The 16,313-nt window shown below is 37.3% G+C and overlaps 1 protein-coding gene across 4 annotated transcripts in view; it reads left to right on the top strand.

Moving 5' to 3' along the window:
- Positions 1-11,112, top strand: part of FAM135B (family with sequence similarity 135 member B) — a 256,450-nt gene extending 245,338 nt beyond the window's left edge. For all 4 annotated transcript variants that reach the window (XM_038124640.1, XM_038124650.1, XM_038124660.1 and 1 more), the window contains 5 exons: positions 2,048-2,145; positions 2,474-2,625; positions 3,425-3,535; positions 6,015-6,128; positions 7,456-11,112. In XM_038124640.1, coding sequence (XP_037980568.1) covers positions 2,048-2,145; positions 2,474-2,625; positions 3,425-3,535; positions 6,015-6,128; positions 7,456-7,661 — 681 coding nt within the window. In that variant the 3' untranslated portion in view covers positions 7,662-11,112. The remainder of the gene's footprint in view (positions 1-2,047; positions 2,146-2,473; positions 2,626-3,424; positions 3,536-6,014; positions 6,129-7,455) is intronic.
- Positions 11,113-16,313: the final 5,201 nt, after the last annotated feature.

Raw genomic sequence — 16,313 nt, 5'->3', positions numbered from 1 at the left:
GGAATTCAGGGAGTTTTATGTAGTATTTAGTGCAAAGGCTCGGTTCTATTCCTGTCTAATTTGATAGGGTGCTCAATCCTATTGGAAAATTTTACCGGCATTAAAGTCAAAGGCAATGACATTAGCAGTAATAGGACTAGACCTTAGAGGAAGAAAATGGGTTTATCCTGCCAGTTTGCAAACTTGTCAGCCTAGTACCTCTGCAACACAGCACCAACAGAATGCAGACAGTTTAGTGATGCTAAATTCTCTGGAGGATGTGGAATATCCAGCAGGTGTTGTCAGCTCCCTTTGCTGTATCAGCCATTGTTTCTCCTGTTGCAGTGTTTCTTGGGATTTATTTCCTTGAATGATAAAGAAATGTCTTCCAGAAAAAATTGATTGCTGGTCTAGGCAGAGAAACAGAAATGAATCCTGTGCTTTGCTTGGCAGTGGAGCCATATTTATGACCAAAGGCCTAACTTTATGCACAAGATAAGGATTTCCATTGTGCAGTCAGAAACATTATTCTGATTTATGAGTACCTGAGAAACCTGAGTTAAAACTTTCTAACCTTGTTTGTTCAAAAGCTTTTATATTTTGAAGTGGCTGGTTGGTGTACGTGTGTGAGCTTGCCACTTCAGTACACAGCTCTGTCAGCAGCAGACCTGGACAGTGAACGTAAGCAAGGTGAAAATAGTCAGGAGACCACTTCACACTTTCATCAAGGCCTCTTCCAAGAGAAGAGAATGTTTTCAGAGAATGAAACATCTTACGACATCTTTGTTTATCCAGAGTCCATAATATTTAGAGATGTTATTGTCTGGGAAGGTGGGGAAGTTCTCACAGCACTGGAAGTGGAACCTGGATGGCTTGATGGCTATTTTAATGTTGTAAATCATCTCATCACTGTTTTTCCCTTCTCTGAGAACCACACTGAAAATGACCCAAGAAACCAGTCACTTAGCTGCTTTGCCTTATAGAGGAAAATGCAAATCACTTTTTTGGGCATTCATTTGTGATGCATTTGACAAGCTCAATCAGGCTGAAATGATAGTAAAGAATGGAGATGTAATCAGGTGAAATATGACACTTGACATATTTTGGTTATGATTAACATTCAGGCTGATATTCTTGCACTTTTAAACAACATGAAAGGTTTGGGATAATGAGCCTAGGAGGAAATCATTAATTATCAAAGCAGACAAAACAAAAAGGCAGAAGGTTGCTGGACTGTTTTTAGTTTATGAGAATGTTTATTTCAAGTCTGTACTGCAAAGTGAATATCGACATGTTTTCCTGTGCAAGAGCTGCAATTAGCAAGATGAGTTGTGTCACAAAAGCATTAATTACTCATATGTTTCAAAAGCATTAATTACTCATATCTTTACTCTGAATAGCTGTTCCAACATTTGATGATTGTTTTGTGGCATCTCATTAGTTAGGAGTTTGATTTAGAATCCTGTTGGATTGCCAAATTACAAAGTTCTGAATAAGATCTGTCTATAATTGTATAGACTGGAAATATATTGCTTGTTTTATTGTCTCACAACTGGCAGTACTGTTGCAAACAACAAATTATTCGTCTGTCTCTAGCACTCATTCTCTTACTGATGACTGTTGAATAACAAACACACATTATTTGATTGAGAAGGCCAAATAATTTTGTGATGACATCCTTAGTATCAACATAACACTCATGTCAACGTATAATCCTGTAAAGTATTTTATTGCAGTAATCTGTTGAATCCTCAATGCCAAAAGCTTTTCATTCATGTGCAGACCTTGGTATCTAGAGCAGCTGAGCATTAGCAGCTCTCACCAGTGTCAAGTCAGCCTGCTTTAGCATCCTGCCTATGATTCTAGAATCACTCAGCAACCTCTCTCAAAGAACTTAAATTTAAAAGAGGACCTGGAGACTGAAAAAAAATCTCCCTTCTTACCCCTTGAACATGTAAAAAAAAAATTACACTGGTTGTTACATTTCTGCTTGAATTTGACTTTAAAAATAACATCAGTCTGCAGTAAGTGTAATATATTTTAATTCATGAACTCAATTTTTCAACAGACTGATACTTTTGCTGATTTTGATACAATGACGGACCGATTATTGGATGAAATTATTCAGCATATCCAGTTGTACAACCTCTCCATATCCCGCATAAGGTAAGCTTTATTAGATAGCAAATAGTCTGTAACTGTTGGAGTTACATGAGCAACATCCAGTGAAATTAGCTTTTCCTAAAGTGCCCTGTGTCAAAAGCCATTGAATCAGTGAGATTAATTTTTACATTCTTATAGATGAGAACAAAAGAGAAAGATTCTTATGAAAGAGAATCTTGTAGGCTGAAAACACCGTTAAATGATAACTAAAGAATCTTAATGAAAGCCCTGACAGAATCCTCCCTCCAGAGCCATTTGTGCCATCTTTATGTTTATTTTAAAGAAAACAAATGTGGGTTTTGTATTAATGTAATTCTTTCTTTCCCAACAGTTTTATTGGACATTCCCTTGGTAACGTCATCATTCGATCTGTACTAACTCGCCCCAGGTTTCGCTATTACCTCAACAAGTTACACACCTTCCTGTCCCTCTCGGGGCCTCACCTGGGAACCCTTTACAACAACAGCACTTTGGTTAGTACAGGTAAGAGTTGAATGGGAAAGCTTTGACTGGCTGTAGTCCACGGCAGAGTGCATGAGAGGACAACAACTGAGGGTAGGAATTTATTGTAGCATGACTTGAACCTTGAAGTTGTGGAAAATATTTACTGAAGACTTCAAACCTTCAAACTTTAGAAAAAATTTGCAATTTCAATATCGACAAGGTCCATCGTATTGCTCCCTGGAAAGCTCAGGGGTGTGCAGCAGTGAGAGATGAACCTTAGTTTCCACTTAGTCTCCCACTTCTCCTCCACTGCAAATAAAGAGAGGCATCTCCACGGCTGTAAAAGAGACATTATTATGGAAATGGAATGTCCCACATTTCAGTCTTCCTGAGTATTTTTCTGACTACCATGAGACAACTACAGAATCATATAATAGTTTGGGTTGGAAGGGACCTTTAAGATCATCGAGTTCCACCCCTGCCATGGGCAGGGACTTCTTCAATTAGAACAGTTTGCTCCACGCCTTGTCCAACCTGACCTTGATTATTTCCAGGAATGAGACATTTACCACCTCTTTGGGCAACCTTTTCCAGCATCTCACCACTCTCATTGTAAAGAACTTCTTCTTATATGTAGCCTAAATCTACCCTCTTTTAGTTTAAAACTGTTGCCTCTATCTTCTGAGACTCATAGACTTTTCTCCCTGTTGATTAGGAGTACAAGAGTAAACAAGACTTCTACTAAATTGCAGTGCTATCCTTACTGTAGGCACATGTCTTTAACTCTCCTGCTTGATGATTTACGAAGGATAAAAATATGCACCAATTTTCATTCCAGGTCTATGGCTAATGCAGAAGTTAAAAAAGTCAGGGTCGCTTTTGCAACTGACGTTCAGGGACAACACGGATCTACGCAAGTGTTTCCTCTATCAGCTCAGCCAAAAAACGGGTGAGTAGGGCTTGATGAGCCTTTGCAAATGCCAAGGGCTATTCCATGGGCTTGTGGTGGATCGTCCTATTCTTCAGGGAGCTAAGGAAATCTGCATTTTGTTAATGTTCTTTCTGTAAACACGCTTTTTAGAAGGGCTGCCCTGTCTAAAATCTAATATCAATTTCATCTGTGCATTTTTTCTGTGAAAGGTATCAGATAATGTCTTTGTCAAACTGTTAGCATTAAATAAGACCTTTGTGCTGTAGTAAACATGCACGCGAGTTTATATTTTGCGAGAAAGAAGCATCATTCTTGACAGGCCATCATTCCTTACTTTATGCTATGAGATGAAAACCATTTTTCCTTTTTTATTATTTTTTGTAAGTTTAACATCTCTTGTCTCTAGGAAATATGACTCTGTGAGATGAAGAGCAAATTTTATTCATGTCTGTCCTGACACTTCTGTACTACAGAGAGAGATGTATGGCCTCACACTAGAAAAATGATGTCTGAATAGGGAATATTTTTTCCTATTCTTTAGTCTGTCATGAATAAATTAAATAAATCAGACTTTTCTTAAGAAAAGAATGCAAGTGTGATCCTTCTGTTGAAGCAGTTGTTTTCTTTTAAGAGTTATTTTTAATATTGAGTGAGAGCAAACTGGTGCTAAGTAGGTAGTGACAAGGTCACTACTTGAAGTTTAATTCTTTTCTCATACTTTTGTACACTGCTAATAGGAAACAAAGACATGTTAATATGAATAGAACATCTAAATCTTACATATATGCTACATAAATCAATCAATGACAGGAAGTCGATGTAAATTGGTGTAATTTGAATTTTTCCTTTGATTCCCTAGTTCTTATTTCCATGGAATACAATTGATGACTGCTTTACTACTGTCAAGTTAAAATAAAATTGGGTCTGCACAAAAAGCTCATATTTTAACTTCCCAAGCAATGAATTCTCAAGCATATGTAGTGAGTCAAAGCAATTTGCTGCTTGTTAGCTTGGTAGACTGGAGATATAAGAGGCTATAAATGCAGGTGTTGTCCTTGAAAATGGAGAAAGCAGAAATTTAAATGAGGAGAGATTTGACTGTAAAGTCAGAATCAGCTGGGTAGATGCTTAGGCAAAATATCCGAAGAAATAGACATGTCCATAGGTGAAGGTATGAACTGGAATACTGATTCTATAGAGAGATGTCCCTACCCTGGCACCCTGCTCCCGAAAGAATTGGGGACAACCTACAGAGGGAGAAATATCAGAAGCAGTGTTGTGCCTACATTGCCAGATGACTCTTTAAACCTCCAGCAATTTCTGACTTTCTTATTAAAGTAGAAGTCCCTGCTACCTTTCAATGTCTTTAACAAATGTTTCTCATGCTTGTGAAAATAAAAAACCAAAACAAAACCCACAATAAAATATTCTTCCCTATTGAACCTCTTCACATAAGGTTTTAGTTATAGTAACACTCACTGGGGCTTCTCCTCTTGTTTACTTCAGACCAAAGTTGAAAACTCAGATGGTTTGAGTGCACAAGATGAAAATGATAAACACCTTAAGACAGGTTTTAGAAAGGCAGCCAGCAGCACTTTTCATTATGGTGGTGATGGTCAGATTTTCTATGAAAGTCTGGAAATCAGAGTTGTGGAATCATAGAGACATGGATAGGCCTTTGAGATCATCATCTGGCTCCAATCCCCCTGCAATGGGCAGGGACTTCTTCCACTAGACCAGGTAGCTAAAAGCCCCAACCATCCTGGCTCTGGTTCTGGATGACTTTCCCATAAGAGGGAGGGAAAGATGAAGGACAAATCCACAGCTCTTCCATGTTCAGGATATTCTCTGAACAAGTAGGTTATGTCATCAGTGTCCATTTTCTTACTTTTCTGTTAAATGTGGGTGATGGAGAACTCAAGTGACCATAGACAGGTGAAACAGCAGGAGCTCATCAGTGGCCCCATTAGCTCCAGGGAAGAGGTAGGATTTGGGGTTTTCAGTTGGTGTACCAGCAGCATGGATTTGTCAAGTGACTGCTGCATGCAGGGACTGGACGGACCCTAAGACCCACTCAACACCAATGTAACAGTATGACATTATAGCAATTCCTTTTCTTCTCCCTCTCGCTATTTTGTTTGAGAATTTTACTAATTTATGGTGTTATTTTTGAACGTGATCCTGTTTAGAGGTATAAATATTTGCAAGAATATTTTAATAAAAGTATTTTTTTACAGACAGTTCTTACTTTTCCTTGTTGACATACAATTAACATGTGTGAGTGTTGATAAGTAACAAGTAGTTCACAGAAGCAACAGAAATGTGTTTAAGCTGTTATGAATATTTCTAATATTCTGTTGCATGTTTTAATAATTATAATCTATTTTGCATTGTAGGTTTTCAAAAGCCTTTGAACATGAAATAGTCATGCTGCCAATGTATTAATTTTCAACACTATGCTTAATTGTGATTAATGTATTTAATATGTTTGCTGCAGGTCTTCAGTATTTTAAAAATGTTGTGTTAGTGGCCTCACCCCAAGACAGATACGTACCTTTTCATTCAGCAAGAATAGAAATGTGCAAAAATGCACTTAAGGACAGACACACAGGTATGTTTAACTTCTTTTATATATTCCCAAGGCTGTTGAAGAATTGCATTTCTGTGCAACTGAGGTCATTACATTAGAAGGGTTTTTCATCAACATGATGAAAACTCAAATGTTTATTTGATAAGGAAGAAAGTGTTCGTTTCCCACAGGAAATTACTGAAATCAATAAAAGAAGCTTTACAAGAAGCTCTTTTCCTGATGAAACCAAATTTCAATCAGGTCATAATCAAAGGTTTCTTACTGCTTCCTCCCCTTCCCTCTAATTCTATTTTTTTAAGTGATAATAGAACTAGCTCTTGACAATATTTTTCTGTAGTCTACTGATTTACTTGTATTGTCTCCCTTTTTTTCACATAATGAAATCTTTCTCATCACATCCAAAGTAAGGAGGGTTTCCCTTTGTTTTCAATAGTGTTTGAATGATTACAAGATAATTTAAGGGACAGATCTAAAATCATATTGTTTTGTAATAAGATCTGTATAACACATTAGGACTCACACCACCAGAGGCCCTCTTGTGAGCTCAGGCTGTATGTATTGCTTTTGTTATTAGCAGTCTCTTTCATTTATAAAATGTTTCATGGCTTCGGTTTCATACCACATTCAGGAATAATGTTCAGTGGAATTTCATCCCCATTTCACATACATGATTACCTAGAAATGAAGGTATTCTTTGGAAGCAGAGACACAAAGGCCCAATAATCAATATGGTTGCCTTCACACCTCTTACTTAAATGACATCTTTTTCTACCTATCTCAGACATGAATTAAAAGGAAATTCTTCAACTTGTCTACAGTGGTCGTTCCTTGGGGACATACTGGATCTGCAGGAAGCAGATCATTACATTTATCAATGCATCAGATAATTTATCTGTAAATGTTTCCTGAGCCATTGTTTCTGCCCCTATAAACACCTCAACTATCTCTACATTATACTTTTCCTGCATTAGAAGCACCAGAGAAATCCAATTGGACTTGTGTCCTGCCAGACCCTTTCACATTTGAATTCATAGGCAGTGTCAGACCAGCCCCACACCCCTAAAAGAAACATGAGCATTTTCTTCACCAACAGTGGAAAGGCTGAGGATGTCCCAGGCCTCATGCTAAGCAGCTTCAGCAGATCTCTCCTCATGGCGCTTGCTTCCATTAGATGAGCACCACTCTGGCACCTGGCAAATCTTTGAACTGGATTGCTGTATCTGACATTTGATTTGGCCTTGCTTCCATTTTCCTTCTCACTGAGACTGTAATTAAATGATTGAACTGGAAGAAGAGAGAGGATCTGGGAACTTTGGCATGTAGTTGTGATATCTCAACCCTTTTTCAGGTCCTGTTTACGCAGAAATGATCAACAACCTGCTCCAGCCTTTGATTGGGGCCAAGGACTGCACATTGATCAGACACAACGTGTTTCACGCTCTGCCCAACACCGCCAACACGTTGATAGGCCGAGCTGCCCACATTGCCGTGCTGGACTCTGAACTTTTCCTGGAGAAGTTTTTCCTTGTGGCAGGACTCAACTACTTCAAATAGTGCCTGAAGTACGGGGTAACAGAGGCCAACCTTTCCATTGGGTGGAGGAGACTTCCTTAGCCAACAGAGTGCAATGTTAGAAATGAGATCAGGTGGGACTTTCAAACTTTCCATTTCCATTTCTCTTTCAGAGAATAAAGTGCTATGGCTTTAAGGCATTCAAGCTTCCAAGTATTGGTGCTTTTGGAAGAAATAAATATTCCTCCTCAGTTTCTATGTTTTTTGTCCACATAAAGACATGAGCCACTTCAGAAGTACAGAATCAGAATAAGAAGGTTAATTCTCTAAATGTGATTGGACCAATATAATTCCCATTTCTCCTGAATATTAAACCAGAAAGTTGTCTGTCCTTGATTAACTGCTTATTTATGTATTAACAAAGCTCTACATTTGTAGCACTTTTGGGGTGGTTAACACACAAGGAAACAAGTGTATGCGAACTCAGGTTAAAACCTTCTTTGTGATGAACTGAAAAGTCTGAAAACCATTTATGAAAGATTCAATCTTTCTGTTTGTTGGAAGAAAATATTTGGGTGGTTCCATTACTGGTAATAATTTGTAACAAACAAATTGTACATTCAGATAATAGAAAAGAGTAAAATATTTTACATAGAATGAACAAATATTGATATTTGTCTTTAAAAAGAAGCCCCAGCTTTGGTTTGGGAAGAATTTCATTGAGTTACAAGCTGAAAAACCAAGAGGACTATATTGGATTACTTGTAAAGTATCAGTGGCATCTGTTAACATGTCTTCTGTTTACGTTTATAGAGGATCATAACTGACTGTGTTACAATCTTAAAGTTACAATTTTTACATTTGCATTTGTATCTAATTCCATTTGTTCCAAGAATTTTGGTTTTTTTTTTAAAATTTATTCATCTGATATGGAATTCAAAATCTAGGCAGTTATACCCTTGAAAACCCCAAATATTTGGAAAAATAAAGGCTGGAGATATAGAATGGTAAGGATTGTGGAAAGTTTAAAAATATGAGAATGTCTTAAGATCCTCTACAATACTCTATAATGCTTTGTTAATGCCCATTTGCAGCGCTGTATACAGTTCTAGTTATTATATTGTTACAGCTGGTTGAACTATTTAAAACTTTATTCATGCAATGATATCTAGGTTGTTTTTAAGAGTTTTAAAAAAGAACATATTTCCCAATTTTTAATTTTTTCATTAAATTTACAGCAAAATTTTTTATCACAAAGTTATCAGATTTAAAGTGACAAATTTCAATAACTTTCTGCACATTTTCATAACATTTTGATGAATTTTCAATGTCACAGGAGTTTTTGAAAAAAGAGAAAGTGAGTAATTCTTCAAAATTATTTTTGTTTAGAAGGCAATTTTTTAAAGCAAATACAATTTGTTTAAAAATGAAAATGAACAAGTCTCCATATCTTCTAGCAAAGACTGTAAAAAAATTGCAAAGTTGGATTTAGGTGTCAAGACTCTTATCAGTAAACTAAGATGGTGGGGATTTGTGAAATAAGAGAATACAAAATGAAAACAAAATACATCACAGCCACAAGGAAATATTTGTAGTTGCAAAAAGTATAACTAATTTTTTCTCAAAAGAAAAAAAGTGAAAAACTTAGATAAAATTAGTTCAAGAAAAGAGTTTTACCAGACTGGCAAATGCTGGTAAAGGAAAAAGGCTGGATTGATAACTAATGCATGTTTTTAAAATAGGAAGGAGAAAGAAGGTAAATACCAAAGGGTGAGACTAAACTACCTGAAATGAAATATTATACATAAAAACTTTGTGCCCTCATAGAGGCAGGAATTCTATGGGAACAATTCCATGGTGCGATTCAATGTAGACAAGTTTCTTAAACAATACCTCAGTACTTGAATTAAATAGGTACCTACTATTGTGTCTTGCTCTCTCTCTCTTTTTCTCTTTTTTTTCCTTACAGATTGACTATTAAATGTTAACAGTCAATTTTACTCAGTTAACAAATTAATTCTATCAGGAAACCTATGGTTTCCACTTCTTGTTTGGGAATTCTTTCTCACTTTTTTGGCCTCAGCACTCTAACGCCAGCTGCACTGACATATCACAACTTCTTCCTCAGTAAGTTGTCTAGAGAATTTTAAATATAATGGGACATGGAGGTCGAGCTGTTATATAATGCAGCCCTGTTAGGAGCCAGGAGTAGTACTTCTATGTGGAAAAACAGGAAAGAAAAGCAACTTCTAACCGTAAGCAACCCCCAGCATGCTGTATGAGGGTCTGGTCCACTTGTAGAAAACTTCCAGGAGTCTGCAAACTGAAAAATTTGAAAAACATTTAGAAAGAAGTGACTTTACACCTATATACATGCCTGCTGTGTGAGTGTACATAGTCTATACAAAGAAGTTTGCTTATTTCCAGATCTCACACACCAACTTTCACACTCCCGAGTCTGACAACAAACCAGTGTAGCTGTTCTTATACTCAGATGGGAGGTTCTTGCCTTGCCTCAGACATTGGACAGCATTCCCAGACTTCTGTTTGCATGATTGTGAGAGAATGGACATGGGAAAAGGTCTTGCATTGCTGCAGGAGCTGATGGGTCTTTCCAAGTTCACTTTGATGTTCTGTACTCCTACCAGCTCTGACTGATGGATAAGTACACCTAAAGGTGTCAGTGCTCCTCCTATTCATATAGAATCCTTTGATGGCTCAGTCAGATTTCAGAGCTGGAGTTGGATTCCTTATAGACTTGGATCTGGTCCACATAACTTATGTCTTGTGCAGTATGGAAGAAAGATCCTGTGGAACCTCAGAAAAGTCTGGGAAGTATCATTCCTGCCAAATGATAAGACACAGATTTTATCATCCTTGGCAGAACATTGTGGGATATATTGGCAGTAGAGGTCTAGTTGAGCTTCCATTTTAAATTCTCAGAATAGCCTCCCTCACTTTTTTTCTTTTATTCTTTTTAATGGGATGTTGTCTCTAAGTGCTATAAATGCACTCAATTGGATAGACAATACTGCAAAGAAATCTGCATTGTCATTGTAATATAAATAATATATAAGTTCCTGGACTTCATCAAAGCATAGACTTGTTTTCCATGGAAAGAAATATACAGCAAGTATTATCCTCATAAAAATTAGCAAAGCGCCCAGTTAACATCTTTGTTTCTGTCACAACCTTTGGAATTTCAATATATTGTCCTTTCACATAAAGCTTTTTAAAATACATTTAAGTACATTTGCAGTATTTCTGCAAGGATTTTCCCCACAAACTGCACAAGTCCCCTTTGGCTTCCTCTCTCTATGGTGGCAGGGCTTAAACGCTTCACTAAAGCTCTCTGAGTTTTTCAGGACCTTGGACAGAGGAGGGACAAACCTGGGGGTTTTTTTATAGTTTGTCAATATTAGTGTCAGATGAATTTGAAGAGAAACTCCCTTCAATTCTAAAGGATTCTTCAGTTAAGCAAAAAAAAAAAAAACAAAAAAACAAAGCAAACCCCCCCCCCAAAAAAAAAACAAACCAAACAAAACAACAAAACAAAACAGCCAAAAAAACAGCATTCCAAGTTTTTTTTAGCATCTAAAAGCTTAAAACTAACAAGGAGGATCTCCACCAGGTAAAGTGCATTTGGCTATTGAGGTTTTCCAGTGTTGGAGGTGAAGTCTGAGCTGCAGCCTAGATGAGCAAGTTCTATTGGGCAAAGATGATAGCCCATGTGTAGAAAAGAGAAGCAGAGCCAGCAGATGTCAAGGCTTTGAAAGACAGAGACAAATATAGGGAGATGGAAGAAAGACAAGAAGCTCCTGAAGCAGACTATAACATTTAAGAGGACTGACATTAATTGTTTTAAAAAAAATGGAAGAACTTGAAAACAGTGTGGTTATAACAATTCAGTGGATATCTATAATTATATGATCATGCCTTTATTAATAGCCAAATTAATTTTTCTCTGATATTCTGGGTCTCCTAGAGCTCATTTCTCCCCAATTTTAAAAGAATTTAATATCTTATGAAATGGATTTTTTTAAAGTATGGATGGAGAGAAATTGCAGTATTGACTAAGTGTGTGTAGATGAGGGACGGGATAGTAAGTTCTTTTTGCATCTGGGCTGAGGATTTTCAAGGAGTTGGTTTTCAATCTTGTGGAAAAAGAGAATCCAATCTCCTGAATCCTCAGGAATTTTTTCTTCTTGCAGAATTGTAGAATTGGTCCTGTTTAATTTCCTCACCTAATTTGTGCTTAAAAACTTGTTGCAAAATGAATTTGTTCTACAGAAATAAAAGGTTTAATTTCTATCTGTAGTCAGTGAAGAGAGGTAGGTGCTACTGAAAATCTGCAGGAGTGATCCTGTTTTCTGTTTTACCTATTTTTTTGTTTTTTTTTTTTTTCTTGTAACATTCATGGTTTTTCATCTCTGCTCCAGGTAACTTATAATAAGACTCACTTTCTAGGTGTCTAAGACATCGACAGAAAGTGGAGGGTCACCATTTGTGGACTGGATTACTTCTGGTTTTTGTACGTGGGTGCAAGTTTTGACTGCACACCTTGACCAAAAGCAAACATTTAAGATATGAAAAAGGCTCCCTTAAAATCTGTCAGGGAATGGGTCTTTTTCTGGCCTCCAATGAATGCTCATTTTCCCGTTAATGAAATTCAAAATTTGTTTTCAAAATCAGGTATGTCCACTGACAGTAGAGGAAATTGAATTTTTTTTTTAGCTTTAAAGGATTATTTTCTAAAGACTTGAAACCTTAGCATAGAGCTTTGGAATTGCTTGCACAAATTCTGAGCACTATTTTACTTCAAAGCATTTCATAAATATCCACTGACCAATCCTCTTCACTGTTCCCTTGCCAGAAAAGAGCCACACTTGAGAGAGAAAGCTACCACAAGACAGTGTGAAAACTGGGAATTCAAGCAAAAGTTTTCATTAGAATTTGTAATTTTCTTTGGTGCTTTTTGTATGTTAAAAAAAAAAAAAAAAAAAGTTGTCTTGCTTTCTGCCTCTGCATTTGAAATAGTGAGAGTGGTGATGAAGGAGAAAGATGAGAAGTTCTAATAACAGGGTTAGACTCTTGTGAAGACTTATGCAAATATCCCATGAAATTTAATATATAATGAATAGTCATGCAGCATTTCTGAGGCAGTCTCAGCATGCCAATATCTGTCAGCCTAGCCGAATGATTATTTTCTTTATGGACTTAAATTTCCATTTATAAATTATCTTCAGAAGAGCCTGACATATTTCACTCCAGCTGGTTTTTTAGATGCTAAAGGTCATGTCCATAGAGAACTCTTATTGAGTGCTTTTCTTTATTTTAACACATATGCTCAGCAGTTTTGATAGTTAATGTTATCTAATTGAGAGTTTCTAGCTAAATTTACATCCTCCTCCAAATTTTCAGTGTTTATTTAATATTTGAATTGTTTTCAAGTTATAAACCAGAATAAATACAGGTCTGTTGGAGTTAGTGTTCATCGTTTTTAATGCAGTTGTTTTATGGCTGTAGTGCCACAGTCTCAGGACAAATAATCACTGAATTAAAAATTAGACCATTAATGTTTGGAGTAATGAAAATCATAGTGGGGGGCTTGATTAGCCGCAGTTCATACTCCTCTGGTTTGGTTTTGCCTTTAGGGTCAAACATAACCACTGCAAAGTTCTGCCCTGGCTCTGTTCATGGTTCCCTTGCAATTCCTTTGAGATGTCTAAATTGCCCTAAACTACTGTTCTTTGTCCAGACATTCCCGTATTTGCTTGGTCACCTTTTCATGGCCTGACTGCATCTCTTCCATGTACTGTGAACTCTGTGCAGACAGGGATAAACAAACATATCCTGTACCCCTATTCCATTTATCCAGGAGTAGGACATCATGCTCACACATTCATTCCAGTCAATTTTCTCAGCCCTTTATGAAGACAGCCATGTACCTATCCAGATGTGTTACAGATGACAGAATATTTTGTTTCAGAAGGAGCAGCTGGAGTATCTCTGTATAATTCCTGTTCAAAGCAGGATTATCATGGTTCATGGTTCATTATCATGAACCTCATGGTAAGGTCAGCCATATATTTCTCTTGCTGGATATTAAAAACATCTGGTGATGGATATACTACAGCTACTCTGGAATACCTACTCAACTGCTATATATCACTCCTAGAGAAAACAACCAAGCAAACAACAAGAAAAAAAAATCCAATTTAAACTTTCTGAGCTGCGGCTTTTTCTGTTACCTTTTTTTTTTTTTTTACTCCACCTTTTTATTCTATTGGGTTGTTCTTGCTTCTGGTACAGTCGTAACTTCCTTTTCCATGCTTTCAGACAGCTCTTTGTCACTTGGTGTTTTTTGTACCAGGCTAGATAAGCCTAACTCAGTCTGTGCTCAGAAGTTGTGTGCTTAGACCCCCTCACCCTCTTGGTGACTTTTTGTTGCCACCCTCCAAGTTTCTCAATCCTGAACTGGGTTTAAGAGGCACCAGGAACTGGCAAAGTGCATTGGACGGTTGCTCTGCTGCAGACTGGTGCCTTTTTCCTGTTCAGGAGGGCCTCTGGCTGCTGGCACTCCTCACATCCTCTCTCTGAGGATATGTCTGAGGCTCTAATCGGAAGAGCTGGAGCTTTTCTCCTTTTGCCCCAACTGGAATCTTCCAGCCCCCTCTGAATTAATTTTTACTTTTGACACAGATATTGAGGAAGCCCAGTGTGACCATGGCTGCTTATGTTTCTTCTCTGTTTTAGGAAGACTGTGTAATACATCTGCACTTCCCCAAGAGAAATTCATGCACTGAATAGAAATGCTTATGAGAAGAGTTTAATCAGTGTTAAACAGTTAGAATGCTTTAAACGCAGATGAGTCAAGCCTTCCCCTCACAGGACAAAAGCATAAAGAATAAATATGTATAAACTCATCTTATGCAAAAGGTCAGACTAAATTAACTTCTGCTACAACCTTGAAACTCGATTTCTCTGCTTCTGAAAATTCAGTTCTCTACTTTCACCTAAAGTGCTGCAAAATGCTCTTATCTGAGTAGCAACCTAGCCGTATCTTTCTGAAATAAATTTGCACACATGCATATATATTCCATAAGTCCAATATCTATATGCTAATTGCAGGGAACTTCATGTCTTCAAGTATCTTCTGCCTCTTCAAATATGAAACTGTGATACAGGGAACTCTTACTACAATCCACCATGCCTTCCAGTCTTTGGAAGATATCAGCTACAAACACAGACAAGCTATCCAAAGGAACAAAAAAATCCCCTCTTTTCCACATGAAAGTCCAGTCTTCAGTAATTGTCTTTTATTTTGGGGTGGGTGGTTGGAATACTGTGATGACCTTGCTTATTATTCATCCTGTAAATGGAGTTACACTAATAACTTTTGGTACTAAAAACTCCCATATTTCAAGCAACTAATTTAGGAAGTTTATCATTCACTCCTGAAAGCATAAGTGCTATTAGGAATCTATCTGTTCCAGCACTTACTCTTTGCTACTTTTATAAGGATAAGACTATGCGCATCATTCCCAGCTGTGCAAAGAAGCCAAGGCATTTCTGATAATGTTAAATATGCAGCTACATGCATGGAAAGGCTGAATGGGAATGTTTTTGATATAAAATGAGTCATCACTTTCAGTAAAAATGCTAATATATAGTTCTTGAATATTATCTCCCCCATATGATGTATACCCCAAACACATACATACACAGAAAGGGTCTTTTCCCATGGGAGCTGTATGTTATTCCCATAAGAGGTGAACCTGTGTTCCCATACACAGTGTATATATTCCATACCACAGAATACTAAGGAGGAAGCTGGTGGTGATCATTCAGCCTAACAGGTTTCTGTTGCTTTTGGGGGCAGTTTAAATTGGTTGTCCTTGTGAGCTCCTGTGAAAGAGCCATTTCTTGGCCTCATCCACCTCATTGGAGGAGAGAGGTTGTTTTGTGCAATGATTTGTCAGTTTCTTGGCACAACATTAGCTGACAAAGTCTATCCAAGCAGCCCTGAATTTGATGTGTGTTATCTACCACCACCATGGTTTCTGTGGTCAATGCATGTCAAATTGAGCTGCCCTGTCTCCTAAGACAGGAAGCCTGTCACTGTCTCTTAATTTTCCTTGACATCCATCCTCTTCAACCAAGCATTCATTTTTTAAGCTGCTAGATCAACGATTTATCATCTTTGCCACTCTTCTTGCTAATTTTAGTGTTCTGTATATTTGACTATGCGTCCAGTTTGGGAAATTAGCTATTTCTTTTTCTGCAGTTAAATCTTCTTAGGAAACATGAAGGAAATCAGTCAAGAAATCTGGACAAGCCATGGTATTCCTTTGCCACCGCATGTCTGGGAAAAAACCCACACCACTGAAAACCCGCTAGTATTCGTAGAGTATCTTGTGTTCATTTTCTATTGTGTTTGTTTTGCCAAGAAAAGACATACACTGATGTTTTGTCCCATTCCTTTTTGGGTCTCCAGGTGAGTCAGAGTCTAGATACATGTCTGACAGACTGAGGAGAAGGCTAAGATAAACCCTCCTTCTGTCTAGGATGTGATAGGAATATACCCCACTGAGATGGCAGTAATGACAGAGAAATCAAAAAGAACACCTTCCAAAATCCTATCCAATTCATCAAAATAAATCACTTCAGAATATTACTGGATTTTTGGTAAAA

The sequence above is a fragment of the Motacilla alba genome, chromosome 2 (genome assembly GCF_015832195.1).
Source record: "Motacilla alba alba isolate MOTALB_02 chromosome 2, Motacilla_alba_V1.0_pri, whole genome shotgun sequence".
NCBI classification, from domain to species: Eukaryota; Metazoa; Chordata; class Aves; order Passeriformes; family Motacillidae; genus Motacilla; species Motacilla alba.
This window is presented reverse-complemented; position numbering and strand designations above follow the sequence as displayed.